Below are 26,594 nucleotides of genomic sequence, written 5' to 3'. Positions count from 1 at the left end.
ATGAAGCCACTTGTAGTGTAAATTAGTATAAATTGGCCAACATTTCACAGAACAGCGTTCAGTGCATTTGTTTTTACCACACTCGCTCAAGCTAAAGGTGTGAATTTTTCTGCAGGGTCTGGAAACTCTCGGCTGCATCACACGATTCTACATGAAAAAGCCATCCCCAGTGTCGCTCTTTTCTCAGCCAGTTATCGAAGAACAACTGAACAATCCCAAACTGAGCGAAACCCCAACAATACACTATGAGCCTACGGTAGACTGTACTCTTAGGCTGGGAAGAGTGTTCCCCTCTGAAATGAACTGGAATAAATGGGTGCAGATTATCCCTGTATAAAAGAGGCAAAGCTGAGCCCTCTTAAATGGGTTTAGCCTGTAGGAGTGTAAATATGACAATCTGCGCTCCATCATGTTTTTTTTAAGTTATTTATCATTTTTAATTGTGAATGTATTTAAGATGAAAATAAAGCTTAATGTTAAGATGCAGGTATATTTATTTGGTCCCACTTTCAGTACCTTCTCTTTTTACCAGTAACTGCTTGTGGAGCATGCAGTTTGTAACTTCTCCTTTACAGGGTTTTCACAAGATAGCAAAGGCTCCTTTTTCCTTGTCCCTTTAGGGTCACAGCGCTAACAGCTCACCTTTGCTTTTCCTTCCACCTGGCAGCTGTGCTAAGGTAGGTAAGATAACCAAGCGAAAGGTTTGTCTATATTTTACACACTGGTTTCTTGGCATATGCGGTATTAGTTTATCATCTGTTTTTAGCAGCCGCTGTGCTGTGCGAGGCAAGAGCCCTGCACCCCTCCCCTTGCTGCTTTCAGCAGTGTGTCAGCTTTACCGAGGACAGTTTTAAAGCAACCACAGCACACAGTTCCTTACACCCAGTGACATGTTTATTGCCGCAGACTCCCCCTTTTTCTCCCCAAATCCCATCGGGCCTGTGCCGCGCCTCTTCCCTCAGCCCTGAGGCGGGAGCGGAGCGGGGCCCTCAGTCCCGCCACCGGTGCCCGCACTGCGCGTTGCAGCACTTGTAGAAGGTGGTCATGGGCTCGTCGGCCGAGCGCGTCTGGATCTGCATGAAGTAGGCGCGGGGGTGCTCGCACTTGGGGCACGGCTCTGCGGGACGAGGCGCGGCGCCGTGAGGTGAGGCCCACTCCTTCACCGCCCTCGCTCCCGTCCCGTCCCGTCCCTACCTGCGGTGGAGTCCACGTTCTCCCAGGCCGCGGCGCCGCCCAGCACGTCGTCCACCTCCTTGAGCCGCGGGTACTTCCTGCTCGTCACCTGCGGGACGCCGCCGGTCAGTCCGGGTCCGGCCCCGCGCCCGCCCCCCCTGCCCCGCGCCCTGCCCGCCCGGCACCTTCCTCGTGACGTTGCGCACGTAGGGGCAGGTGGTGCAGGCGAAGCGGTGGCAGCGCGGCCCCTCTTCGGCCACCAGCACGTTGCCGCAGGCCGGGCAGAAGAGCAGCATCGCCGGTTCCGCGGCGCCGACCGCCCCTTCCGGCGCGACGATGGCGGCGGCGGAGCCCGAGGAGGAGCTGGCGCACGCAGAGGTGCTGGAGCTCTTCCAGGAGGCGCTTGCGCGCCTGGTGCGGGACCCGCTGCTCTGTGACCTCCCGCCGCAGGTAGGGCCGGCGCCGCCGGGGGCCGGGCGGAGGCCGGGGTAGCGGTGGCGGGGCTCAGGCCCGCCTCACTCGCCGGCCGCGGCCTGCCCGCTCGCAGGTGACGGCGGAGGAGATCGGCTCGCAGGTGGCGCTGGAGTACGGGCAGGCCATGACCGTGCGCGTCTGCAAAGCGGACGGCGAGACCGTGCGTGCGTCCCGGGGCCGGGGGGCGGGAGCGGGCAGGGGCCGCGGGCCGGGCGCTGACGGGGCTCTTCGCCCTCCGCAGCCGTGGTGGTGGTGCAGAACGCCTCGGTGCTGGACCTGAAGAAGGCGCTGCGGCGGCACGTCCAGCTGCGGCAGGCACGGCAGGGAGGCGTGCAGCACCTCAGCTGGTGAGCGGGGCGGGGGGCTCCGGCTGCACGCACGCACCCGTCGGCAGCACTCCCCCACGGCCTAAGCGGTTTTGCCCTAGGAAGTACATATGGAGGACGTACCACTTAACCTACGGCGGAGAGAAGCTGGCAGATGATAGAAAGAAGCTGCGAGAGTGAGTAATACAATCTCTTCTGGGGGCTGGAGGGGCCGCGCTGGAGCACACGCAACACTGGGACTTTGTGCCTGGCTCTGGTAGCTCCTGCACTTGAACAGGACCAGCACTGCACACACAGGTGGGACAGGCCCTGCCCTGGCAGACCACCTGCAGGACAGGAAGGCCTCAGGCAGTTCCTCAGTCACAGCCCTCCTGTGCAAAGTGTGCACCTCCAATTCAAATCACACCAAGGTACTTAAGAGTAGAACACAGAGAAGGCCAGGGATGGTGTCCTGTGCACAAAGCACATTAGTTCAACTCCCAAGGAAACTGGGAGCACTTGGGGAGCAGCTACTCAGCAGAGCATGGGGTCAGGTCACATTGTATTGTGGAGGGGACCAGGAATGGAAGGAACCCTGGACAACTTGGGCCAGTGCTCCCATCACCCTCACAGAGGGCTAGGCAGAGCTGCTGAGGTAGGGAGGAAGAGAGAAGAATGCCAGGCAAAGAGTGTTGGGGTCTGGACTTGCTCAGCCACAGAGAGGATCTACTAACAACACTTACAAATAACTCCCATGTTTCCATTCTCAGGGCAAGGAGGCAGGAGGTGCTTCTGAGCACTCTAGCAGTTGCATACAGCAGTGCTGGGTATGCCAGCCTGTGTGCAGACCAGCAGGACAAGCTTGTCTGAAGTATTAAAAATTTAGCAAGACAGCCCTACTAAAAGCTTTCCTTAAAAGACTGAGCCATGGGCAATAGATTTAAGGGGTTGTTGCAGTTAGAAAGGCAGATAATAAGATCCTTAGTGCTGGCAGCGTGTTCTACATACACAAATAAGAAATTGTCCTGCATTAGAGCATAGCAAGCATGTTAAGAGTCCATCTTGCCCTGGGAAAGAGGAGGCTATAGGTGTTCAAAGGTTGCAGTTCCTGGTTAACTGGCACGTAACAGCATAACTGTCCTTCAGGTATGGCATCAGAAACCGGGATGAGGTCAGCTTCATAAAGAAGCTTCGAAAGTAACCTGTCAGGTAAGTCCTGAACATCCATTAGAGCTACCACTTCTTCATCTGTCTCTTCCCCAGGCCTTAGTGTTCCAGCTCAGAGCAGCCAGTGCTGCTGCTCTCTGCTACACAGCAGGGCATTACTGAAGGCATGTGTCTGGGTTACGCTTGCACTCTATGGTCTGTTTCCATATCCTGGTTGTGTTGTGCATATTTTTCTCTGGCCAGAGAATGACAATTCAGCTACTTCAGTTAACATGCAGCAGCAGCAGTATCTTGACAGTGATGTATCTCTACCCCTACTTTATGTTTAGACTCTGAATCTTCTCTAGCCATGTCCTGAGACTGATTAAATGCAGTGTTCTTTTGCTGGTTTGACTGCTTCCAAGGCGTTAATTTTAGCCTTCTTGAATGTCTGTAAATCACTGTCAGGAACGTGGCTGGGTGCTAACTCATCCCTACATTGCTGTAGGCAATTGCCATCACTCAGGTCATTTGGGTCCTTTTGTGTGCCTCAGGCTCTCATACCCACATGGCTGTTCTCCCACCCTGCTCCGAGTGCACCTGTAACTAACAGAAATGTCCCGTGGGTACACATAAGCAAATGCAGCAAGCAAACAGAGCGCGTTCTTTGCTGTTCCATTGTGAGTGTATCTTGAGCCATTTTTCTCAATTACAATAAGGAATTAGGAAGAGGGATGTCAGCTTACAGATCCAGTTTCTCTATTTCTGGTTTCTACAAACCAGAGTTCAACCAAGTAATTGTTCTCAGAAGACAGGACACACCATGAGACTTCTGGTCCTGATATTTCTGTGCAACTGATGCATTCAACAGGAAGCACTAGCAGCATGTATATTCACCTGTTTGTAATCTATATAGACATGATTCTGCTATTATGCTGCTATTTTTATAAAGTTGTGCACACAAACACAAGATGTGGCCAAGACTCCAGCTTAGTTATTTTAAAATCATCTCTGCTTCCTCTCCGCATCTGAAAATAACAGGCACAGTGGCTGAGTAGTGGCAAGAGCAGCTTTTCCAAAAGCTCGGGGTTTTGTTTTGTGGCTCCAGGTAGCTGCATTAGAAACTGTTGCTTTGTGACCACAGTAACCTTTTTTTCTTCTTAAATGCATCCAGTGTAGTAAAACGTGTGCTGTAACAGAAGCCATCTGCCCCTGGTGCCTGTGACCAGCAGTGACCTATGGCACTGGCTGATCCACCCCAATGGAGGTGTGGTGATAAGAGAGCCCAGCATGCAGTAACTATTGTCACTGCCAAATATATTGTTTCTTAACAGAGCACACAGAGAATCCAGCCCTACCAAGAGCAGAGTGAGGATCCGACGCTGTCCTGGAGGAGAAGGTGGTAACGTCAAAGAGAAACAAATTCCAGTTGAAATGGACATTTTTTGCAGTTGCTGTTTGAAATGTCTGTTTCTGAGCTCTAAGTGGAATGCACTTGCAGTGATTAAAGAGGCTCTCTTTTTTTTTTCTGAGGCTTTTGAGGCTCTTATTTCCAGCTGCAGGTCTGTCAGATGCTAGAAAGGATTGATTCTAGTGGTACATGAAACAGCACAGCTGAGATAAAGTAACAAACATAGCCACAGACTATGCAGAACAATTAACAGTAGCTAAAACGCTACCTTACCATTTAATCACCACCTCAGCAGTAGTAAACAACTCTGGTTAAAAATGTAGTATTGAAACTAGTGTAATAAAAATAATGGCAGCAGAAAAGGTTCAATACAATTGAACAAGGCACAAACGTTCCGTTTTCAGATTCTTCTGAGATAAGGCAAAAACATGCCTGCCAAGTGCTAAGGAGACAGTTTAAATTAACCACGGGCAGGGTTAGAAGTGTCATTGGATTAGAGGCTTTGTCCACATGGAACTGGCACAGCAAACGCAAAGACATCTATCTCCAGTGCCTGCTCGAGAAGCCAGCCTTTGCCTTTCAGTGGAGCTGTGCATCCAGGTCGTATTTCTCGCAGAATTTGTCTGTGAATGGTATACAGGTGAGAAACTCGCACCACTCGCACTTGATGGGGTAGAAATAGAACAGAATCACGAGTCCTGAGAAGAGTGCAATGAAGATGAGCTGGAAAATTATAATTTGGCATCGCTTCCTATATAAATCAAACTTTCCAAAGCTAATGTAGGGCAGGAAGGCAAAGGAGAGGAAGAAACCACTGATAAATCCTGAAATGTGAGCAAAATTATCAATCCAAGGCAGAAGGCCAAATGCAAAAAGAAAGAGCACCACAGCCAGCAGCTTGAAGAAGGCCCTCCATGGGCGTGCCAGGATTTGCCAACTCTGGAAGAGCTCCACAAAGAGACAGGCCAGAATCCCAAACTGGGATCCTGCAGGGCCAACCTGCAGAAGAAGAGCATTACAGGTAATATCAGGCACATGCCATCTGCCTGGCTTCTGCAGCCAGCCCCAGGCATTACAGTTACTAGTCATTCAGGTCCTTGCTCAGAGTTGCTGGGGAAAGAGATGCTGCAGTCTGCAACTTCATTCTTACTCCCTGAACCTGTTATAAAGGAGCCAGGTTTTATTTAGGATCAAGGTAAGTGTGAGGCCAGCAATCACCAGAACAGACTTTCTATTGAAGGAGGACAGATCTGGTTCAAGTCACCAGAAGGGATAAGCCCTTGAGGGCAATCTCTTGACTCCCACCACACACTTTTCCTTATGGGAAGTACCTGGAAGACAGTTCTCCAGGTTCTGCCACACAGCCTTCTGAAGACAGAGAGTCAAATCAGACTTTTCCAGCTGTGGCATGTGGACAGGGACAGTCCTAGACAGTCTGTGGGAAAGGTGAACTCTGCTCCTTTCCCCTCTCCTGCCTGCCACTCACACGTGGAGGGGCTCTGGCACTAGCTACAGCTCTCAGTTCCCAGCCTGTCAGGGCCCCCTCTTACACTGTGGTTGGACAAACCCCTCACTCATTACGAGAGGCAGCCTTCTTACTGTGGTCAGACTGGGCCAGTCACTTGGAAAGCCCAGGTACTCTGGGGGTGTTACTGTTCAGCAGCTAGATGTACAATGCATGTGCTGCAGAGACTGAGTCCAGCTCTGGTGTCTCTGCCTCTGGCAGAGGTGCACAGGCATGTACGGAAGACTTGTGTTCATGGTAAGTTACCAGGACCCTAGTCTGCAGGAGACCCACCTCTGCTCTGTAGGGTAGAAATATTGCACTGGCAAGGTTCCCAGTGATGCCACTGAGAAGGTAGATGATAGAGATGCGATGCCATCCTGCCAGCTTCTCTAGGTCCCGCAGGATCGTCATTTGGAAACAGACTGAAACCAGACAGTGCAGGATCCTGCCAAGTTCAGAGTACAGGAGCTGAAGCAGCAGACACTGAAGTCACCCCTGTGCTTGTGTTCTTTGCTAAGCCTGGTCTGGCCTCACCCACACCACTAATACCCCTCCCAGCAAACACAGCATGGTAAACCTCAGCAGGGACAGCAGCTCAGCAACCCCTCTGTCTCCCAAGGAAGGGACTACCACAACAAGCCTCATAGCAATCCCAGTGTTCAGGGCTCCCTCACCCAGATAATTCAAGTTCTACACATGTGCTTACCCAGCATGGAGGAAAAGTGAGAGCCAGAGGCGGTAGAACTGGTCAGGGACCTCTGGATTTAGGAAAGGGAGGAGTCCACAGACATCATCCATGCAGTGCACCTAGGGCAGAAGTGTGGTTGTGAAGAGCCAGCCAGCATGACTCTTTACAAAGCCTACTGCAGAGACTGCAGTGAGTTCTGAAAAGGCTCTCTTCCCACTGCTGTATCAAGTCCCAGTCCGTGTCTCCAACATCAAGTTACACATGACCCATTCCCTTTGGCAGCTTTATGCCCCCATTCTTCACTCCAACACATGCACAACTGAGACACTGCACTTGCTCACCAATGCAGCAAGAAGGTTCAATTCTGCCACTGCTTCAGTCCAAGTCCTAAACTGGTCTTCAGTGAGAGACAGCTGGCTGTAGTGGCAGCCAGCTCTGCCACTACAGTCTGGATCATCAACTTCCCCCAGACTCCAAGTGGGACAGGACACAGGACTCCCAGTCACACTGCAGCACAACTGCCCCTAAACCTTGCCAAGCCACTAAGGGGAACAGGAGGGGAAAAGGCAGCCATACAGCCCCCCAGCTCTTCACTTACCTGAGAGCAGAGTGTTGCCTCTTCATGGAAATAGCCCCGCATAAATTCACAATATTCCCGGGAGGTTATTTCACACCTGTAGGAGGCACAAGTAATCAAAATAAGGAAAACCAAAAATCACACACATGGAAGGTACAACAGGCCATCCTGTGCCCTCCCAGATGACCCACTCCCTGTTGTCTCAGCCCACGTCTGCCTACAAGAACGGATGCCTTCAGCTGCCCGTGATGTGCTGTAGTGTCTCTGCAGCAGATGTACTAACAAACACACTCCCAATCTGAGGCCAGTGCTACTCCCCACTGACCCCTCTTGCTTCTCTCTCACAGGCAAGCCTGAGTGACCTTCACAGACTAATGCCCTGCATACAGGGGCTCTAAAACAGGTCCTAAAGCTGAACTATCTTCAGCTGAGAAAGAGCCACTAGAGCTCAGGGAAGCTGTGTCTCTGGGGCTGGGGGAATCTTGTGCCTCCATAACTGACACATGAAAGGGGGAGCTAGGCCAAGGGTGTCCTGGTCATGACTTTCACGGAGAGAGAAACTTCTTGCAGCAGCACTGATTTTTCATCCTAGCAGGAAAAGCCAGGCCAAAGCACAGGGTAACTAGTTAAGCTGAGAAGCAATGCAAGGAAGCACAGCATCTTCCTCCCTGGCAAACCACCTCCCCGGCATCTCCTTGAGTGCTCAGGGACTCCACACTGCAGCCAATGTAGCCTACTGGAACCAAGCTGGCCATTCCCAAGAAAAAGCACAGAACTCCCCAGCAGAAGTATTTAATCCCTTGGGATGTGAGTCCCTCCAGACTGCAAGGATCAGTTTAGTGAGATACACTACTGCACTGAAGACTCAGTCTGGCTGTTATCCCTGCTCATCCGAGAGCACCTCTCCATCTGGGAGACCTGTTATGGCTCTCTGTGCAACTCCCCTTCCTAACAGGGTTCTGGGCTGTGTGTGGGAAGGCCAAGGAGGACAAATGGCTGCACCTACAAACTGGAAAGGGCCCGTGGTGTCTCACCCCAACACTCAGCTCCTCTCCGTACAGGTAAAACTCATTACCTTCCTTTGGTCCCAATGCAGCAGGGCCGGCCTGTAATCACACAGTCCATGTGAAGGTGGTTGGTGTAATTCCCAGCACTGTTTTTCGTGCAGATCTGCAAAATGACAACAGGCTGCAGTCAGGCAGCCATGGCTTTGCTTGCTGCCTGGGTAAAGTCAACATAGCCCCTTGGGAAGAAGCCAGCGTTCCCAAGGCCTCCCTGTGACAGCAGGATAGTGCCTGACAGTCCATCTGCCCAAGCCACAATCAACACCTCATCTCTGTCAACGACAAAAAACAGCCCCGAGGCTGAGTTGGTCTCCATCATCCTGTTACCCTGCCAGGGCCCAGCACTTTAGCTGGCACAGAGGAACTTTAGCTGTTAGAGGGCTTTAAGCCTTGGCTAGACAAAGCAATGGCTGCCCTGATCTGGTGTCTGCAACAACAAGCAGGAGGCTGCACCAGAGACCCTGCCCTTCCACCAACACAGCTGTGGCTCTGCACAGTGGGATGCAAATGCCATATTCCAGCTGCCCAAACAGGCTCTGTGCCACCAGCGATGCTCACCGGCCATTTGGTGATGTCATCTGGCCACTCATGTGGCTCCATCGAGGCTGGCTGCTCACACACCCTGCAGCAACACAAAGCTGAGATCAGCCTGAGAAATAACTCTCCCCAGCACCAGATGCCCCCAGGAACCACCACACTGTCCTTGCACCCAGGCTGTGGTCCCACAGCTCCCCTCTGTCCCTGGCAAGGGGCTGGTGATATGCTACATCAGATCAGCCAAGGCTGTGTTGATCAAAGCTGCAGCCTCCTTCTAGCGAGCAGAGATCATGGCTCCACAGCACAAAGGCAGCTATCTGAGAGTACGCAGCTGCCCAGAATGAACTAGCTTCTTCCCAGGTGGACACAACCCCAAAGGGGGGGCATTCAGAAGGTCTCAGCTCTACATCAGCCCATGGTGGCCAAGGACAAAGGTGTGCCATGGCACCCGGCAGGGCTCTGGGGCAGAAGTGTGCTGGGAAAGTGACTGCTGTACCCCAAGAAGGAAGCTTGTGTGGGGAGCAGGTGAGGAGGGGCAGAGGGATGAGAAAGGCACCCACAGCTCACAACAGGACACTGTGCAGGCCAGCAGCCAGCAACAATGGAGATTAGGGGTGAGCAGAAATATCATGCTCTGTCTTGGCCTCCCCCTGAAGCTGTTGGGACAAGCAGGGACATCACTGACCTGTCCCCTGGTCTCCAGAGCAGCTGCTACCCCATCCAGCAATCAACTGGTGTGGGACTTCCTGCCTCTTACTGTACTGTCACAGCAACCTTGTCCCCACAGGATGGCAGCTGGGCTAAGCAGGACCTACCTGGGGTCCTGATGACAAACAGACCCAAACTGCCTCTTGTTTCCTGCCAACATCGGTGTGCTGGGGTGATGGGGCCACTTCACCCACACGGCCAGCGTGGACTGCAGGAAAAGAGGAGAGTTGTCACCATATAGCCCAGGGTGGGAGAAGCATCAACAGAAGTGGCCCTGAGCCAGCAGGGTTAACACGAAAGGGCCATCACACTCACCGAGCACTCCTCCTCTGAGGTCTGCACACAGCCTGACTTGTCGTTCCGCACACAGCAAGCAGAGTGCTTCTCCTTCTCCCGCTTGGCACTGATGAAGCTGTGCACTTGCTGGTCCTGCCTCATGCACGGTGAGAACTTGGCCCCGAGGTGGATCAGGGCCTCCTGGCAGAGATGGAAACACTCAGCTAAGCCATGGGGCAGGCAATGATTGGCTGGGATAAAGCAGGCTGGGGGAACTGCAAGGTGTACCCCTATCAGGACTCAAGGGACCAGGGACAAGCCCTACATGATGAAGCCCAACTTCAGGCATACTCTCAGTATTCACGTTGAAGAAGTCAAACCCAGAACAAAAGTTCAGGGCTTTCCTTGTCCATGACCTTGGAAAGGCCAGTACTGTGGCTGGGCAGGGAAACTGGGACACAACAGCCATTCCCAGGGGGAATGGTGTCAGAAAGCTGGCACACCCCATACAACTCCTGCATTTTCTCTAGCCCATGCTTGGCTTTGCAGGAACAGGGTACAAAGCAGGAGTGCCAAGGCCCAATCTCCAGGTAACCCATTCTTCAGATGGTTGGTGCCAAAAGCACCACCTGCACCCTGTCAATGACAGCAGGCTCTATGGAAGGTTCAACTAGCAAGCATCAAGCTCCAGCCCCTGGAGTGGCACGGCTGCAGCATGCAGTTCCCCATCAGCCCACCAGCAGTTCCAGGCAATGGCACTCACTGAGCTGGGGCCAATCCAGAAGTTTTCCTGCTGAACGTATTTGACATTTTCATAAACCCCTCTGTTTCGTAAGACCTGCAAGGAGAGAAAGTGAGAGCCCCATGAACTCCTGCACACAGGGGAGCAGGGCAGGCAGCCGGGGCTGGTGGAAACAGCACCCAGGATGAACAGAAATCCCCACGGCCACGGACTGGGTGCATGGTTCTCTCAAACTGGTCTTTTGCAGGATCACTGATAAACCCCCATCAAGGCACGAGCATCTTCATCAAGATTTCATTTAAAATGTCTATCTCTGGCTACTTCAAGAAATCCCTGGGCCTGGAGACCTGGGGGTAGCTTGAGAGCCTGCAAAAAGCTTCACAGCTCAGAAGCCTAAGCAGCATTTGTTGGCAGCACAGCCCCAGGTGCTGGTGTCAGTGCTCTGAAAGCTGTCAGATACTTAGGTGAGAAGTTCCCCAGGGCATCCCCTGCATGGAGTGAGGACATAGCTGTAGAGATATGTACCTCAGAGACCTTAACAACAGTGGGAAGGCTACAAACAGCTTCAAGATCAGCTCTCAAAGTCAGACAGGTCAGTTTTTCTCCTGGCAGAAGCAAAATCCTGCAACTTTTGCAAAAACTTAGGTTTGAAATATTTCCCTGCTATGGACATCCTTCTGGTCACCAGGAGGGGAACGGGTAGTTTGAAAGGGCTCCCAGTGCAGACACAACTAGAGCCTGCAAAGAGTCCACCATGATTTGTGCCAGTTATAATTTGAGGTCAGAGCAATGCGGCTGCAGGAGGTACAAGGCTGCATGGGGGCTCACAGAGATGCTGCAGGCAGCCCCCAAGCATGGATACCCAGCATTCAACTGTCAAAGCCATTAGACAAGTAGCCAATATGCTGCAGACTACAACACAATCACACTCCTGGCAAATCAGGGGGATTTACTTACTGAATCAACAGTTTCATGTTGCGAGAACCCCACAGGGGCAATGCCGTAGATGCACACAGCAAGGATGGTAATGAGTGAATGCACAAAGGTGACCCAGTAAGTGAAGAAAGGCCTGGATGAAGGAAAAGGGAAAAGATCAGAGGCAGAAACCCAGGCACATTACACCTACTCACAGAACACAGGAGAAAAGCTGCTGTTTTTTCCTAGGAACCTTGACAGAATCTAAGGTACATAGCCGGGGTGCACAGGATTGGAGACAATGACATAAGGTCTTGCTGGCACAGACCCTCTTTACTCCAACTCCCCCATTGCACTGGGCAAACCACCTTTTTCCAAGAAAACATCCATGAGAACATATAAGCCTGATGCCAAAGTGTGTTGTGTGTCTGAATTAATGACTTTAGGGGAATGATCAGAGGTAGAGATTCAGAGCCTTCCTGTTCATCGCAGCACAGTGATGGTGGGACAGAGATCTGCAGGCCCTCCAGGTAGCAGAGATACAGACACCTAACACAATGTGAGGAGCAGGGTGAGCTCCCAGTGCATGGTGATGCACTGGGACTAACATGCACTGTACGTCAATGGATACAGACTGGGGAGGTCTTAGCAGCAGTTTCACCCAACCACCCTGAGGCAGTGGCCTATGTCACCAGGGGACAACAGCAATCAATTACTCGTTTTGCTGGGACTAAGTCTATGACTGCAGGTCTCACCTGTGATCATCCATGTCCTCGATCTGCTGCTTCACATAGGTGTCGATGCGCTTACAGTACAACAATCGCAACCCCAATTACTAGTCCAAATCAATTACTATCCCAATCAATTACTGGTTTTGTTGGGACCAAGTCTATGACTGCAGCTCTCACCTGTGATCATCCATGTCCTCGATCTGCCGCTTGACATAGCTGTCGATGCGTTTGCGGTACGTGCGGTTCGTCAGCTTCCCAACCATGCCCAGGCCATACGGCCTCTTCTCCTTGGCAAAGAGCTTCCTGACAGGGACAGCTATGCGCTGGCCACGCTTCTGTGGGCTGACACTCACCACCTCCTGCCGCAAGCGGACCTTGGGCTGTGCCAGGGCCCCATCCTTCTGCTTCCTCCAGCCTCGCTCCAGTGGGCTGAAATAAAAAGCGGGATAGCAGTGGTTTCCTTCTGCATGGCACAGTAATGGGGACCAGCCCTTCCCTGGTCTTTGGTGGCAGCAGACCCTGTCTTTCCCACCACGGCTGAGCTGAGCAGCAGCTAATGGCAGACAAGGTGCCATGGAGTAGAAGCTGTATTTCAAAGGGTTACCCAGTGTCAGTTGATGAAAGTGCAGGACTGCACACTGAAGGTGTGTAAGGCAGCTGTGCCACACTAAGCCCCACCAGTGAGGAGCTCTCAAGGCTTTAAAGAACTGTTTCAGCAACAGGCTAAAATGGGGAGGCTGCATCTGGGCACATCTGCAGCCTCAGGCACATCTATTTCTTCCTCTGCTTCATTCCTCTTACTCTGCCCTCTGCTAGGAAATGGAAGTATACTTTAGCCCAGCATTGGAAATCCCTACTCTTAAAGCACTTTACTGTGACTGAGCTGTTAAGTCAAACCCCCATGCACACCAAATCAGACAAGAAGAGCAGGAATCCAAGCAGCTTCCCTGACCAAGAAAGTGACACTGTCATGTACTGCAATCCGTGCCAGTTACCTCTCACAATCTGCCTCCCATTCTTCCCTTTACTTGCACCAGTAAGTGCAAGAGAACAACAAAACCAGGCTTCAACAACACACTAAAAATCCCAAGCAGCACTGTCTAAAGGAAGGCTTTTTACCAAAACGGTATGTGATGAACGTTGCATAAGCTGTTGGTGAACAGTACCCGCTTTGGAAGTCTCGTCATATTCAGATGTTTCTGTGTTTATTTGCTCTTTAACAGCAGTCTGGAGGTCAGGTCTGCAGCATTCAGACCCTGACGAAAAAATCCCTACCTACCATTTCACCCTTGCTCACTGCCTAGCAATATGGCAGGTATGTCCCTCATATGCACTCTAGTCTAATTTACCTTCTCTGGCTTTCTAAACAACCCCCTCTGCACAAAGATAATGGTTTTCAGAATTGGTCAGACAATCCAGCTGACAGACTTTGTTCTAGAAGATCAGCATCTCGGAGAGATCATGAAGTATGGACAAGTAACAGCATGAGGGAGAATGTGAACCTCCTCAGCCAAAAACACCGCTGTGAAACTTCAGCTATTTTCAAGGTTGCACCTTGCAGAAGATGCATTTTTATAAAGCTGAAAGTCCCAGCTTCCCTTTGGGAAGCCCTTCTTCAACAGAAAGCATAGATTTCACTGCAGCCTGCACTTGCCCCAGGAGTTCAAGTGATTTCTGTGTTACAGACATGATGGTTCCTAATATTTTCAGTGCTCGGCTATCTGCGTATGCCAAAATAAACACCCAGCCACCTAAAAGGACATCTGACTACGACTCTGGTAATAGTTCCCTGCAGTGTGAAAGAAATGCATTTTCCTCAGTAAATAAAACCATTTAAGGAGATCCAAATGGAGATAAGAAGACTGAGACCATCTCACAGGAGTGACAACAAACTCCCACCTTTTGCCACTTCCACTTATGTTAAGACTGAGTCAAATTCTTGGAAACACTTGAAGGGAAAGCGCCAACACAGCAAGATGGGCTGTGAACAGCAGAACCACAACAAGGACCTCCCTGTCTGCTCCAAGTTCACACCCAGCAGAGCTCTCTGCTGGGGTGAGCTGCCAGCTAAGCTAGAGCTGACTCGGAAACAACACAGGCAATTACTCAGTACCAGTTACTCAGGTGGAAAAAATCTAGGCATATGGTACAGTACCACCCACATATTTGTAGGGCTCTCAGCATCAGTGCCACACCTTTCTCTCATTTCAAGTGAGGAATGTAGCCCAGCTCGACACTCAGCAATGCTTCACACCACTCCTTGGAGCAAGACAACAGCTCCTGGTGACTGTGGCAATGGCAACAGCCTTCTTGTCTTTGCTACATTCTCCATAGCCAAAGGCTGGGCCCCCAGCATCCTCAGAGCTGAATAAGAGTGTCTTTTGCTTCTTCAAGGCATGATACAGTCTCTGAAACACATCACGTGAGGCTGGAAGTTGCTGGAGAGACAGCAGAGGTGGCCTCAGAGTCACCTTTCACATGCACGGGTAGCTGGGGCAGGAGGTCTTGAACTGGCCTTAAAGAAAACCCATTATTGCACTGCTCTGCGCTCTGCACTGAACCACAGTACTTGGATACTGGCTTCCTCTCTGACTATTCCACTCTGAACAGGTTGGCCACCTCATGTGGGTGGTTTTAGCAGCTTCCAGGTGGATACTCACAGTAGCAAGTGGCTTCTTTCAAGCTCATTTTTGTCCAAGGCCCCTCCTGTGAGGTCCGTCTGATCCTGAGGTTTCACCTCTGCATCTTTGATTGCAGCTTCTGATGGTGACTCAAACACTTCATCTGGGTAAGTAGAGAGCTCCTCATGAAGGACTCCTTCCTGGGCAGAGAAACAGAAGTCCCATCAGAAGAAGCCAGCATCACATTAAGACACCAGCCCTGGCACAAAGCAGTGCTGTTCTCCACAACGCAGTCCTGCCGGACCTCGAGTCCTGCACCGCCTCTGCTGCCAGTACCACACCGGAGCCCTGCCCCTCACCCGAGCAAAGAAAGAAGTGTCGAGCTCATCTGGAAAATCCACCGTGTCCTCCTCCAGGAAACTTGCTGGGGTGAAGCTGCGCCGCTGAGCTCTCCTCAGGGTGCTGTCCTTCACTGAGCGCCCCTGCAGTCACAGGAAGAAAACTGCATCAAGCCGCTGAGAAACCTGAACCCCAGGCACATGCAGGATCACCCCACAGGGAGCCCAGGCGTTGAGCTGGTTCACACTTGTGTGTGGAGCACAGCAGACCTGCTGATGCGCAACACCTTCCTGGTGAGACTCACAGGTGTTACCCTACTTATCAATCCACAGGGCCCATCTCCTATGTGGTGAGACTTGCAACATGCTCCTCTACCACGATTGTACAATGTTGACCAAACCAAATTGACAGGTGGCACTAGGCACAGCAAAAAGGTCCCAGGAAAGCCGACACATAGCAGGATGAAGAGATTTGCATAGTAACAGCCCCAGGTACTTCTGATATTTCATGACCACTGACCAGCTGCAGATGGACTGCCAAGAGGTCCAGGCAGGCTGAACTGGACCTGATGGAACGCTCTAAGGCTGCTGGCTGTGGGAATCAAAGCCTTCAGGCCAATAAAGGGAAAACAAGACCTGTACCAAAACCTAGCTATCATCCCTACTTTTTGCAAATTCTGCCTCCTAGGCACATGGCTGAAACAGAACAAGAGAAGGCTTAGTTTCTTCCCTTCCACCACTGCTCTCCCATCCTCTCCACTCAGAAGCTCCTTCCCTCTCTCCTTCTCTCAGGACTGAGCCCCATCCTGCCACCAGACCGGTGCCTGGTGCCTGCCCCCACAGACAGTACCTTCACCAAAGCTGCAGCTGCGCGGAAACTCATTTTAGCGACAGATTCCCGTTTCCGCCGCCGTGGAAGGCGGTTGAACCCTGAGCGGGAGCTGGTGAAGGAGCAGAGCGATGTGGCGCCAGGTGTGATCGGTGTGTGCGGGATGCTGAAGCCATCATTGTCGTCAGCCATGCGAAAAGCTCGGCCGCGGGCCAAGGGGTCTATGATCTGCAGAGAAAAGCAGCCCATCAGTCCATTCACACCCAAACCCCTCCCTACCAAGCCCTCCTCCCTCCAAGCAAATGTCTTGAGACCATGACAGTGACCTGGTTCCCAGGACTGACCAAGAACCAGGCTGGACAGACCAACAAGATTCCACGATAGGGAGATACGGCATAACCTGTTGCAAGCTAAGCCCTAGTTGTACGCCTCAAACCTAAGTCCTCAAACCTCTCGCCCTGCCCTCCCTTCTCCCCACCTTTTTTTTTTTCTTTTTCTTATTTTCACCCGGAATGTTCCCGGTGCTTACAGGGGACTCCAAACCTCCTTCAGCCCTTCCTGAGCTCTTGGTTCTACTCATCTCCTGTGCCAGTGAGCTCCACAATCAGAGAATGTGCTGTCTGAACAGGAGTTTGAGAAATCCCTGGAAACAGCAACGCTCTTTCTCCAGCTAGTTTCCTTTCTGATACAGGACAGCCCAGGACTTAAACAGTATCCTGTTGAAGCTTAACTGTATATTTACATCTGCTTCCATTAATTAAGTTCTAACAGCTGGAAAAAGCAGGCAACCTTCCAGGAGCTGCAAGCCCTTCTATGGGACTCTTCAGGCCAAAGCTCTCACTTCTTCCAAACATACAAACCAACCTAATGAAAATATTGCCCTCAGCCACAAACCTTGCCTCTGTCCTTACATCATCACAGCTGTGGTTTCTGTAAGACTCCTATGCTTTATCCTAACGTTTTACAAGCTTTTTTTTAACCTGCAGTTGAACACTCAACATGAAGCTTTATGGGCTTACACCTACTGATACCACGCTCTGATTTCATGTAGCCCAAGTAGAGCCCAACAGTATTTCTGAGTCTCCTATGACCAAAGACTAACTGCAAGACACTCTTACTAGTCAGTAAGAAATCAGGGAAGAGCACAACAAGGTGAAATTTGATTGAAAGATGCACAAAATGCTCTGCTTCAGTGACACAGCCAGGCTTCAGGTCACAGACTAACCTGCTTTGAAATCTGTTTCCCTACTTGCCCAGGTTGCAGTGCTGCTCACTAATGCACAGTAACCAACCACATGGGTTACTATCACTGAATGGAGCAGAGGGATATTGTGGGTTAGTTCTGTAGTGCTTGTCACTGGATGTGCTTGACTGGGTCTTGTTCCCTGGGGTCACACTTGAAGGTAGGGAGGAGGGAATTAGGAGATGCCATCTGCAGGCACTCAACACCATTTCTGAGGACCTGTAAGCAGAGCTGTAGTACTGTTAATACAAAAGACACCCTCCAAATTCTTGAAACAGCCAGATATATAAGAGGACAGTAGGTGTGCTTCTGCCTGCATTCTGCTTGGGTCAAGGATCCACTAGGCAATTGTCCTGAGTGACACCAGGTCTGTTACTGTATATTTGAGTCCAGGGTACTGGCCAATCTGTGTACAACAGAATTTTGCCCTTGCAAAATGGCAGCAAAACCCCCCAGCTGAACGCTCTTGGACATGCTGCACACATCTAATCCCCACCATAGTTCACACCATGACAAACACTGCTCTAAGCCTACCACCAAAACAGCTGAGGGACCTCAGCCAACGAGACCAGAGAGAAGGAAGGAGACTGCCAAGCTATATCTGAGACTTGAGAAGTGTCTGAGCACAGAGCCCAGACATGTTGAGGCAGAACTAAGCCCGCAGATAGGTCACAGCTGCCAAAGTGGTAAAGACATTGTGCAGAGAACTCCTGATGGCCTTGAATCTGTCCCAGATTACTCACCTTTTGCATGCCCAGCTGGCAGGGTCCAACATACAGTGGAGGAGGAGTCTCTGTGCTTGTTAGAGAAATATTGTCCTGACTGGGCAAGTCCATTTCTCGGATGACCTGAGGTTTCAGCTTCCCATACCGCAGACTGCAGTGGCGGAGGCTCTTTCTCTGCCATTTCTGAGTAGCGTCACTGTCTTTGCTCACCCCAAACCAGTCCGCTGTGCCTCTGAAAGATGCCAGCATACAAGTGCAAAGGAGCATTATGTTTGCTTGGACTATGCACATGAGAAGTCCAAAGCCTTGGTGGTCTCTTCCAGCCCAGCCCAATTTAAAGACACACAGAATTCTTCCCCATGAGCATCTCACAGCCTGTCCTCAGCTGGTTTTAGCAACCTGACAGATGCTGGCCAGAAATGTTGAACCATTAACAGCATTCTGTCTCTTAAGACAGAAAATAAATGACAGGGGAGATTTGCTGTGTGGAAAGAACAGTTTGTTCTTATTTTTTCTAAAAAGAAAGAAAAAGATGGAACAGAAACTCAGAAAAGAGCTTGGTGACATTTTAAAACCCATCTATTGAAAACACTTACCATCTCCAGGGCAGCTCTACATCCCCATTGTGGGATTGTACTGTTCCATGGCTCTGGAGCTTCTCCCAAGAGCCACCAGAATTCACTGTTCTCTCCCAGCCTCCCCCCCACTCGCAGGATACTCCCAACTTCTCCATCTCATGCTGCAGGATTTCTATCCTCCTCAAAGGTAACAAGTGTTTGCTCTGGTCCTGATCTCTGCTAAGGCAAACACACACAGCTCTAAGCTGCTGGTTGCAGAGGCAGGAGCACAAGGTTGCAGCCTTGAGGTACGTTTGCTGCCAAGTGGCAGCTGTGACAGAAGAGCAGTTGATCAGAAGCAAAATCCCAAGGAAGGCAGAGAGGGAGCAAATAAGTCAGACTAACAACCTACTTCAAATACTGCAGGGCAGCTGATACCCTACACCTACAAAGATCATCATAGCCCTGCCAGCGTTTTCCCACTGTGATTAATCTTTCCTCCGAAGATGACAAGCTGCGTCAGCCTACAGTTGTCTGCCCCAGGTGCCAAAACCTGAAAGTCCTTTCAAGCCAAATCCCATGCCCTGGCCTCAGAACCCCTGCTCAGGAGCAGGATTTCCAGCTGCTGAGAAGCAAGACCTCCCAGATCACAAAGGGATTATGAAAAGATACACTGGAATAAAGGCTGCATTAAATCTAGAATTAGGTCACACACAGGGGAACTGAGTCACTGCACTACAGACAGGGAAGTATTCCCGTGTTTTGTACAACACCAAGCAAAAACCATCAACCAACAGGTGAAGATCTCCTGCCACCATGTAAAAAGATGTGAATTTGAAATCCACAGCCTTTCCAGCTAAAATCTCCAGATGCAAACCAGCATACATTGCCCTCAGCCTCTCCAGAGGATCCAGAACAGATTCTTTGGCTGGCGTGAGGTTACCTGAGCAATTGCTGCATCTCACCTGACCTCATTAACCCAACTGTCTTCAAATGCCTCCAGCAAGTCCAGAGGGGCCAGACCTCAGAGACAGAGCTACAGGCATGTCTCAGAGTACTGCTCTGCTTCCACAGACCCACATCTCATCAGAGCAATCTCTCTCTGTCTGGAGCAGAAGGGTCAGCACCTGGCCTGACAGACCCAAACCAAGCCTACAGCACAGAGGTGATGTGCTCTGGCCATGCAGACACAGCACAACACACACCACAAAACAGTCTTACAACTCAGAGGGCTTCTCATACACAGCTGTAACTGGTATTTCATCAAGAAGGTGACCTTGGGTAACAAGTCCATACATGAGGCCGCTCCTCAATGGGAAAAGTTGGAGGGTCATTTGTGCCGTATGAGCATCTTGATGAATGGCCCATTTTACCAACAGTAGAGCCTCAAAGTCCTCTGAAACTGTGCTCCTGCTAGTCTGCAAGGACAAGCACTACCACAGCCGTTTTGTACTGCAAGGACCACTCCTGAGCTGCATAGACACCACTGGGCCAGAGTAAAGAGCTGTACTACTCTCTGATCATAGTCAAGATAGGCCAGGAGAGCTGACTATGATTTAGGGTATCTGGGAAGATACTGAATGCCTATGTCCAGCTGGGGAGCCCCATCACATCCTATGCACTGTAACAAGGAATGAACCAGCATCAGAGGTCAGCTCTTGCTCTTCTATTGCACTGAGCAAACTAGCTTTTAACGCCTAAAACCAATAAGCAGTTGTCAAAGGTGGACACAGTGCCAGAGTGAGGAAGGTGGGACAGGAATGGACTCCTGGGCCAGTCCACTCTAGGTATAGTCCTCACCATGCACAAAGTCACATTTCCTGTCTCATTTAAAAGTCTACTAAGCTCCAGTCTTGGGGTGGTGGTTGATGGGCCATTGTGCCTCCTGGAGTGGCTCATCTCCTTGGTGCTAGCTAAACGAAGACCTCCACCTCAGAAAAAAGACAGTCATATTTAGATTAGAACAAGCCATGCTGTCAACAATGAATGAGTGGATGTTATATTCCATTCCCAGCTTCTGAGCCCCGTCTGGACCAACATAACTAGCATCTGTTCAGTGCTGCTTCCCCTTCTGCCCCAAGGAGGCTTTAGGGCCAACATATGCATACACCACATGTTGCATTGATGCTAGCAAAGGCAGGCTGAGCTGTGGCTGCCCTGGGGAGATATTCCAGCTGTGGTGAACACCAGGAGGTTGACAGCTTGTTAGGAAAGGCAGGAGGGAGTGAGGCTGGCAGGTGGACAGCTTGTTAGTCCATGCTACTTATTGACAGCTGCCTACATATTTAGTAGGAGTGACAACTGGTTTTTGTTAGAAGCGCACATGAACTTTCTCACTCCGGTCTGTTTGCAGGCCTCCTGGCCAGCCCTGGGAAGGCAGCACAGTCCCAGCAACAGACAGGATCTGTGCAGGTCACAACAGCCCTTGCACACACATGCAGGGGTGGGTTTCACACTCAGTGCTACCAGTACCTGAAAAACGATCGGGGCAGGGACTGCCGCTTTCTCAGGGAACTCCTGCCCACCCGGTGCCCCTGAGCAGGCAGGGTCTGACTCCTCTGAAACCGTACCTGTCTGCTGCAAAGAAAAGACAGCTGAAGGGAGGGAACTTGTAGGGCTGTGCAGGGGAGCAGCCACCTGCATCCAACACTTCCCCATCTTCTTCCATAGCCCCATCCACAGCAGTACATGGCAGCGGCTTCCACCTGAGAGCATCACCTCAGAGAAACAACCAAACTCAAGCCACACAACAGCACCTTTGAACCCAGGAGGCTGCTGAATCCTTTTGGTGCATCTGCACCTCTGACGTACGCCTTCCATTGCTCTTGAAGATACCAGGGATACTGCAACCTACCTCAACCCCTAGATCTCTATGATCTGCCTTCTGCACAGAAGCCCAGCTACAGATCCCACTGGTTGGCTTTGGACACTTTTGTATCTGCTCAGATACAGGTTTCTGCTGCCACAGGAAGTGCCCTGGGCCCATTTGGGTTGACCCTGACAGGATCTTGCTGGGTGCACCTGTCTCACATCTGTCTGCTGCCTTGCATGGACATCTTAGATACCCCAGGAGACTGGAAGTAGTGTTAGCTGCCTATACTCAGACACATGAATAACTCCCACATCATTTGTAAGACTTGACCTTAGGCTCCCTAATGTATCCTCCAAGCCCCAGGGAACAAGATGGTGTGGAGTCCTGCTGCCAGAAAAGTTTCACATCCCAAGGGCTGTGTTAAGCAGAAAACCTAGCAGTCAGCTTCACTGGACTCAGAAAACAGATCTCCAGGATACTTCTACAGATGCATGGTCTGCAATTCCCCACTGCAGCCCTACCTCTGCTAAACAGAGCACATGCTTTTAGGCCTTCCCTTGGTACTTTCCAGATCCCTATCCCTGTTTCTGATTCACTTCTTTCATGCTTTTATTGCTAATGTTATGTCATGTGTGCATCTCCTGCAGTTCTGCCCCTTGGAAAGTCTTTCCCACTGCTGCACCTGCTCTCCTACCCACATCCTACAGCACTCTGTAGACACTGCTCACAAACTGAGTCCTCCAGGAGGAAGAGCACTGGCTCTCCCCCATGCTGCACAACAGCAGATGAAACAATCAGCACTGCAAAACAGCAGTGACACCACCACATACATACTCTGAGCAGGAGACTCCCAGGATGTCACAGGGTCTGTTGGTGCAACAGCCGCACGTCTGCCTGCTGCCCCAGTGCTAGGCAAGACATTAGCATCTCCCTTAGTTGGAGCTTCACCACCACCGTCCAGCACTCCTCCTTTACTCACTGTAGCTCCATATGCCTCATCTGTCTTATAGTATAGTAGCACTGGGAGAAAATTTGTTCTCCCAGCACCAAAGTGGTTTGCAGTTCCCCAACCTCTCCACCCTACACAAAAACTGTTGTTGTGAGGACCTCTGGGGAAGAAGGTTACCCTGGCCCTGCCACACAATCCTTCTTGTTAGGACCTTTCCAGCACCCCCCCAGAATATCCCCTCACCCTTGATATGCTCTTGCCCAGTTGCCCTGGCAAGGAGTGGGACAAGGTCAGCAGATACTGCTTCATGGCTCAGTCCTCCCAACCTCACAAGAAGCAGGATCACAGAGAGCTGCTGTGGGAGAGCTTCACTATCAAGACAGCTGGGGAATGTCTGAGGCAAAGGGAAACACTGTGTGGGAGGTAAGTCTTTCCCATAGCTGAAAAGTTGCTTCTCTGTAAGTGGGCGAAGCCTAGCTGACTGAAGTGCCCCTGACCTGTGGAGCTCCAGGGATGCTCCTGGGATCCAGGCAGGTCTAACACTGCCAGAGAAACAAGCCAGGCATCTCAGGAGAGCAGCTGAGAGAGCCACTCCCTTTGAATAAACTGGGATAAGCCTTTGCCACTGGGGGGGATGGAGCATCAGCTCTGGGGCTGAGTTTCAGAGAGTCCTGGATCTTGGGGACAAATGATAACCCTCTGTAAAGGTGTGGGGCATAGGACCCAGACAGCTTCTCTCTACTCTCCGTCACCCCCCATAACCACCTCAAGGACCATCAATGAACTAATGCTAGGATCCAAGCTGCTGAGAGTCATGGACTGCTTAGGATGGGCTTCTGTTTCCCCCAGCAATCATATGCTCTCAGATACAAAGCAAGGCCAGCTCACTACTTCATACAGTCTTAGCTAAACATCACGGCCTAAGGTATCCTGCTACTAAAAAACAGCCAGCTCCCTGGGGAATAGGGACAGACAAAATTTGTCTCTAAGCGACACTGTCCTGATCACTACAATCTTCCTCCCAGAACTTATCTCCTTACTTACTAAACACAGGCTATATAGCACCCATGGCTTATGTACTGGGGACCTATTTGCACCTATCCTCTTCTGCAACCTCATGATAGATAACAAGAGAGACAACCTAATTCTGCTGTGATACGCCTCTGAAGTGCCAGACCATGCGGAAAGCAGAGGACCATAAGTCCACAAGTAAAGGACAGAATCTTCTAAAGCAGGCTCCAGGAATTCAGTTTCTCACCTCTTGATGGTCTGGGTAATCGAGGTCTGCCGTTGTAGCACCGGTCTCCTCACCTCGTTGGGTAGGGAGGGTATGCGTGTGTTGTCAGCTGGCATGCTCACACTTCGCAGAAAGGCCTGGCGTCTTGTGGGCTGCACAGGAAAGTAGGAGGGGGTCAGTGTTCTCAGAATGATGCTCTACAAGGCCAGACAGCTTGTGCAACATCTAGTTAGCAATTCAACAGCCGCCCAACACCCCAGACACAAGCCGGGTGCATGCAGTTGGGCAGCAAAACTAGGATAATAAGGACTATGTTCATATTAGCCAGGAATGGCTCTGCAGAACAGAACAGTTAGCATCAAGGACACAGCACCTGTGTGCTGCAGTGGGTCTCAGTTCAGAGCAGCTCTAGCCTGGACCATCAACTGATGTACATTTGTAGATGGGATGTATTACATGAGCGCCTGCAACATATGCTCCTGGCTGTTTTCGAGCCAGAAGGAAACCAATCACACACTCCTAGACCACCCCACAAGGTGGAGAGAAGCACAGTAACTGAGATTTCCTTCATAAATTACTCTGGATCTGCACTAAAAGCCTGCGAGAGCTGTGAGTGGTTGTGTGCTGTAGCTACTGCCTGGTGCAGCCTAAGCAAGCTGGGAAAGTCACATCAGCTTTGTTCATAACCTAATTGTCTGGACACACTCCGGTCTAAAAGCTCCTGGCATGTCTTGAGTGATGTCACCTACCAAATATGACACAACTCACCAGACTGCTCTCAGCTCATACAACTGCCTCCTGACTCCCCAGGGCTGTTCTGGGCTAATTTTTCATCAGCTTGGCAGAGACATCATTTCCCATTTGTAAAATGCAGGCCAAGCAGACTGCCCCTCTGGCAAGTGAAGCTCTGATCAACTGCTTTTCTGGTCAGTCTGCCTCAAGACTACTTGCTACTCTATCCCCTCTGGCCCAGAAAGTTAATAATTCCCACTAATCTTAACATGTTCTGTTAAGTTTTATGTGAAACAATGCATAGATACTCAGGTTATAAGTCAAAGGAGCCCACTATGCACTCTTATCCTGACAGCCTGTGCTGGGCACACTGGAGCTCCAGAGAACATCAACTCCACCAGCTTCCATCCTAAGTACAGAGTATCTCTCCAGGGATTTCAGGTAAGAGAGCATCCATCAAAGCCTTAAATAAATTATTTGGAAAGTTTCAACCTGCACTGTTAAAACCCTGTATTCCACTTCCAATCCTGCAGACTGAATCCTGATCACTTTCCTTCCCAGGTAAGACCAGAACCAAGATTTATCTGCCAGAATCCCTCAGATAACTGAAGTCTGTTTTAGTCCCTCAATCAACGAATGGCAAAGAGGCCAGTCTTTGCCATTCCAAGTGCAACATAAGCTCTCTCTTAAGATCAGCTTGTCCTCAACTCCCCCTCCAGCTGTCTCACCCTCCATTTCTCTGATGGCTAAACCATAACATTCCCATAAGCAACTGAACCCAGGCACAGCCATGGAACTGGGCAGGAAGAATACTCTGGCTCTGCCTTCAATGCAGGCAATCTCTGTTCCTGCAGTAAGGTCACATGAAGAGCCAGCAGTCATCCCACCAGGTCTCACCAGTGAGAGCTTTTGCCACCTTGTAGCAGAAATTTCTGTTATTCTTCCTATACCCAGCACAAATACAGATGTTTTTTGCACAGTTCCTATTAACCTATTGCCCCATCTCTACTTCACCATCCTTCAATTTTACTTATCTCTCATTCCAGATTATTTTCTTCTGTTCCTCATGCTGGTAACAGCTTTGAGTTGCCAGTAACTGTTCTTTCTCTGCTGTTACTGACAACAGCCTGTCATTGTCTTGGCTATTCATAAGTCAGATTCATTCCCTGCTCATTTCAGTATAAACTCCAGCACTTCTAGACCCTTGTGTTTGTCTAGGGAGCCCTTCACTCCTCCAGTCCCCTTAAGAAATGCTTGTTTGAATACTTCACTCCCACATCCCTCAGCCAGGACACTTTTCACAGTCCTCACATCCAAACAGTCACGTCCACTGATCTGAGTGCATCAGCCACCCACCCTCATCCCTCCCACATCTCCTTTAAGGGGGAGTTAATTACCGATCATGAATTTACTCAATGGCTCTGCCATGGTGGTCTTGTGACCTGCCATCACACTGCATTTCTCTCAGCTGGGACTGCTGGACACTACAGGCACAGGCATGCTTTCAGTGCAGTGGGGCTCTGCAACCCACCCACAGCTTCACAGACCCTCCCTTCTGCCCCCAGCTCCTGTACCTGCACAGGCTGCGGCTCTTCTGGTACCGACACAGGCACCGGCACTGGGATGTCTAGTTTCAACCATGGTGGCTTCTTCCGCTGTAAACTGCTTGTGCTGTCATGTCGCGTCTCCGACATTGTCCCACGTTTGTCCTCAGGCCTAGGAGAGGGAAGAAATCACAGTCAGGAGGGAACCAGGCTCATCCCTAACACAGTAGTGCCAGCAGGGTCGAGCAGAGCGTGCTCCTCCAGGCTGCAAGTGACGGGACCCAAGCCCCACGTTGGATGACCTCCCAAAGTGCCTCATGAGGGTTCAAGCGTCACAGCTTGTGCCCACGCTGGTCAGCCAGGACCAGGCACTTGGAGGACACAGCACATTTCTGAAGCCTGCAGGACCCTGCGCCAGGTGCCAGAGACTGCAGTCACAAGCCTGAGAGTCACGTCCCATTAAGATTTTTGCTGAGACTACTGTGAGATCCGGATTCCTTAAGGACCAGTCATGAATTAAATCTTAATAAGATCTGGATGCAGTCCAACCAGCTAAGTAACTGCAGTACCAAGAGCCACTGACCTCCCTCTAAAAACAGCTTGTGACTCACACAGGCGCCACTGCCCACCCAAAGCCAAGCACCACACTCTCCTATCTACTACTTAGCAATTAGCAAGTGGCCATTTCTCTTTGCTGGTTCTAATCTCTTTTAAAAAAATAGTAATTTTCTAGAAACACAAGAGTGCACAGAG

The 26,594-nt window shown here is 50.8% G+C and overlaps 4 protein-coding genes across 10 annotated transcripts in view; 2 read left to right on the top strand and 2 right to left on the bottom strand.

Moving 5' to 3' along the window:
• GTF3C1 (general transcription factor IIIC subunit 1) overlaps nucleotides 1-482 on the top strand; it is a 41,648-nt gene extending 41,166 nt beyond the window's left edge. For all 3 annotated transcript variants that reach the window (XM_057406581.1, XM_057406582.1, XM_057406580.1), the window contains exon 37: nucleotides 116-482. In XM_057406581.1, coding sequence (XP_057262564.1) covers nucleotides 116-337 — 222 coding nt within the window. In that variant the 3' untranslated portion in view covers nucleotides 338-482. The remainder of the gene's footprint in view (nucleotides 1-115) is intronic.
• A 403-nt stretch (nucleotides 483-885) lies between these two features.
• On the bottom strand, nucleotides 886-1,488 carry POLR3K (RNA polymerase III subunit K). Its single transcript, XM_057406577.1, has 3 exons — nucleotides 1,359-1,488; nucleotides 1,195-1,282; nucleotides 886-1,117 (listed from the first exon to the last, which is right to left on the bottom strand). Exons 1-3 carry the CDS (start codon nucleotides 1,467-1,469, stop codon nucleotides 990-992), a joined length of 327 nt encoding a protein of 108 aa, XP_057262560.1. The 5' UTR covers nucleotides 1,470-1,488; the 3' UTR covers nucleotides 886-989.
• Nucleotides 1,489-26,594, top strand: SNRNP25 (small nuclear ribonucleoprotein U11/U12 subunit 25). 2 transcript variants are annotated; one of them, XM_057406575.1, is made up of 6 exons: nucleotides 1,489-1,623; nucleotides 1,721-1,811; nucleotides 1,889-1,994; nucleotides 2,075-2,149; nucleotides 3,099-3,161; nucleotides 26,584-26,594. In XM_057406575.1, the coding sequence occupies exons 1-5, from the start codon at nucleotides 1,510-1,512 to the stop codon at nucleotides 3,151-3,153; spliced, it is 441 nt and encodes a 146-aa protein (XP_057262558.1). In that variant the 5' UTR covers nucleotides 1,489-1,509; the 3' UTR covers nucleotides 3,154-3,161; nucleotides 26,584-26,594. The 2 variants fall into 2 exon arrangements, with proteins under 2 accessions (XP_057262558.1, XP_057262557.1); XM_057406574.1 differs by lacking the exon at nucleotides 26,584-26,594 and adding an exon at nucleotides 4,433-4,623.
• The window catches only part of RHBDF1 (rhomboid 5 homolog 1), a 37,205-nt gene continuing 15,361 nt past the window's right edge, over nucleotides 4,751-26,594 (bottom strand). Inside the window, exons 2-19 of one of the 4 annotated variants that reach the window (XM_057406549.1) lie at nucleotides 25,872-26,013; nucleotides 23,587-23,717; nucleotides 21,040-21,144; nucleotides 18,029-18,242; nucleotides 16,064-16,270; nucleotides 15,235-15,357; nucleotides 14,915-15,075; nucleotides 12,432-12,683; nucleotides 11,566-11,677; nucleotides 10,630-10,704; nucleotides 9,906-10,067; nucleotides 9,698-9,798; nucleotides 8,904-8,967; nucleotides 8,357-8,451; nucleotides 7,303-7,378; nucleotides 6,723-6,823; nucleotides 6,308-6,461; nucleotides 4,751-5,508 (exon numbers count right to left, since the gene is read on the bottom strand). In XM_057406549.1, coding sequence (XP_057262532.1) covers nucleotides 5,089-5,508; nucleotides 6,308-6,461; nucleotides 6,723-6,823; nucleotides 7,303-7,378; nucleotides 8,357-8,451; nucleotides 8,904-8,967; nucleotides 9,698-9,798; nucleotides 9,906-10,067; nucleotides 10,630-10,704; nucleotides 11,566-11,677; nucleotides 12,432-12,683; nucleotides 14,915-15,075; nucleotides 15,235-15,357; nucleotides 16,064-16,270; nucleotides 18,029-18,242; nucleotides 21,040-21,144; nucleotides 23,587-23,717; nucleotides 25,872-25,991 — 2,673 coding nt within the window. In that variant the 5' untranslated portion in view covers nucleotides 25,992-26,013 and the 3' untranslated portion in view covers nucleotides 4,751-5,088. Of the gene's footprint in view, nucleotides 5,509-6,307; nucleotides 6,462-6,722; nucleotides 6,824-7,302; nucleotides 7,379-8,356; nucleotides 8,452-8,903; nucleotides 8,968-9,697; nucleotides 9,799-9,905; nucleotides 10,068-10,629; nucleotides 10,705-11,565; nucleotides 11,678-12,431; nucleotides 12,684-14,914; nucleotides 15,076-15,234; nucleotides 15,358-16,063; nucleotides 16,271-18,028; nucleotides 18,243-18,606; nucleotides 19,629-21,039; nucleotides 21,145-23,586; nucleotides 23,718-25,871; nucleotides 26,014-26,594 lie in introns of those variants that run through there. The other 3 variants (XM_057406550.1, XM_057406551.1, XM_057406552.1) reach the window with 3 other exon arrangements.

This window comes from Pezoporus wallicus, unplaced genomic scaffold, assembly GCF_028554395.1.
Source record: "Pezoporus wallicus isolate ANWC-B61680 ecotype Strahan unplaced genomic scaffold, APGP_CSIRO_Pwel_v1 contig_6155, whole genome shotgun sequence".
Lineage (NCBI taxonomy): Eukaryota > Metazoa > Chordata > Aves > Psittaciformes > Psittacidae > Pezoporus > Pezoporus wallicus.
Note: the sequence above shows the minus strand (reverse complement) of the source record. Positions and strands in the feature narration are given on the sequence as shown.

What these genes read in the sequence shown, in the direction of transcription:
- POLR3K (XM_057406577.1), bottom strand. Translation starts at nt 1,469, where the DNA reads ATGCTGCTCTTCTGCCCGGCCTGCGGCAACGTGCTGGTGGCCGAAGAG. An exon ending in TGCGCAACGTCACGAGGAAG is followed by an intron (nt 1,283 to 1,358) that starts GTGCCGGGCGGG and finishes GGCGTCCCGCAG; the next exon opens with GTGACGAGCAGGAAGTACCC. An exon ending in GAACGTGGACTCCACCGCAG is followed by an intron (nt 1,118 to 1,194) that starts GTAGGGACGGGA and finishes CTCGTCCCGCAG; the next exon opens with AGCCGTGCCCCAAGTGCGAG.
- SNRNP25 (XM_057406575.1), top strand. Translation starts at nt 1,510, where the DNA reads ATGGCGGCGGCGGAGCCCGAGGAGGAGCTGGCGCACGCAGAGGTGCTG. An exon ending in GGCGTGCAGCACCTCAGCTG is followed by an intron (nt 1,995 to 2,074) that starts GTGAGCGGGGCG and finishes GTTTTGCCCTAG; the next exon opens with GAAGTACATATGGAGGACGT. An exon ending in GATAGAAAGAAGCTGCGAGA is followed by an intron (nt 2,150 to 3,098) that starts GTGAGTAATACA and finishes ACTGTCCTTCAG; the next exon opens with GTATGGCATCAGAAACCGGG.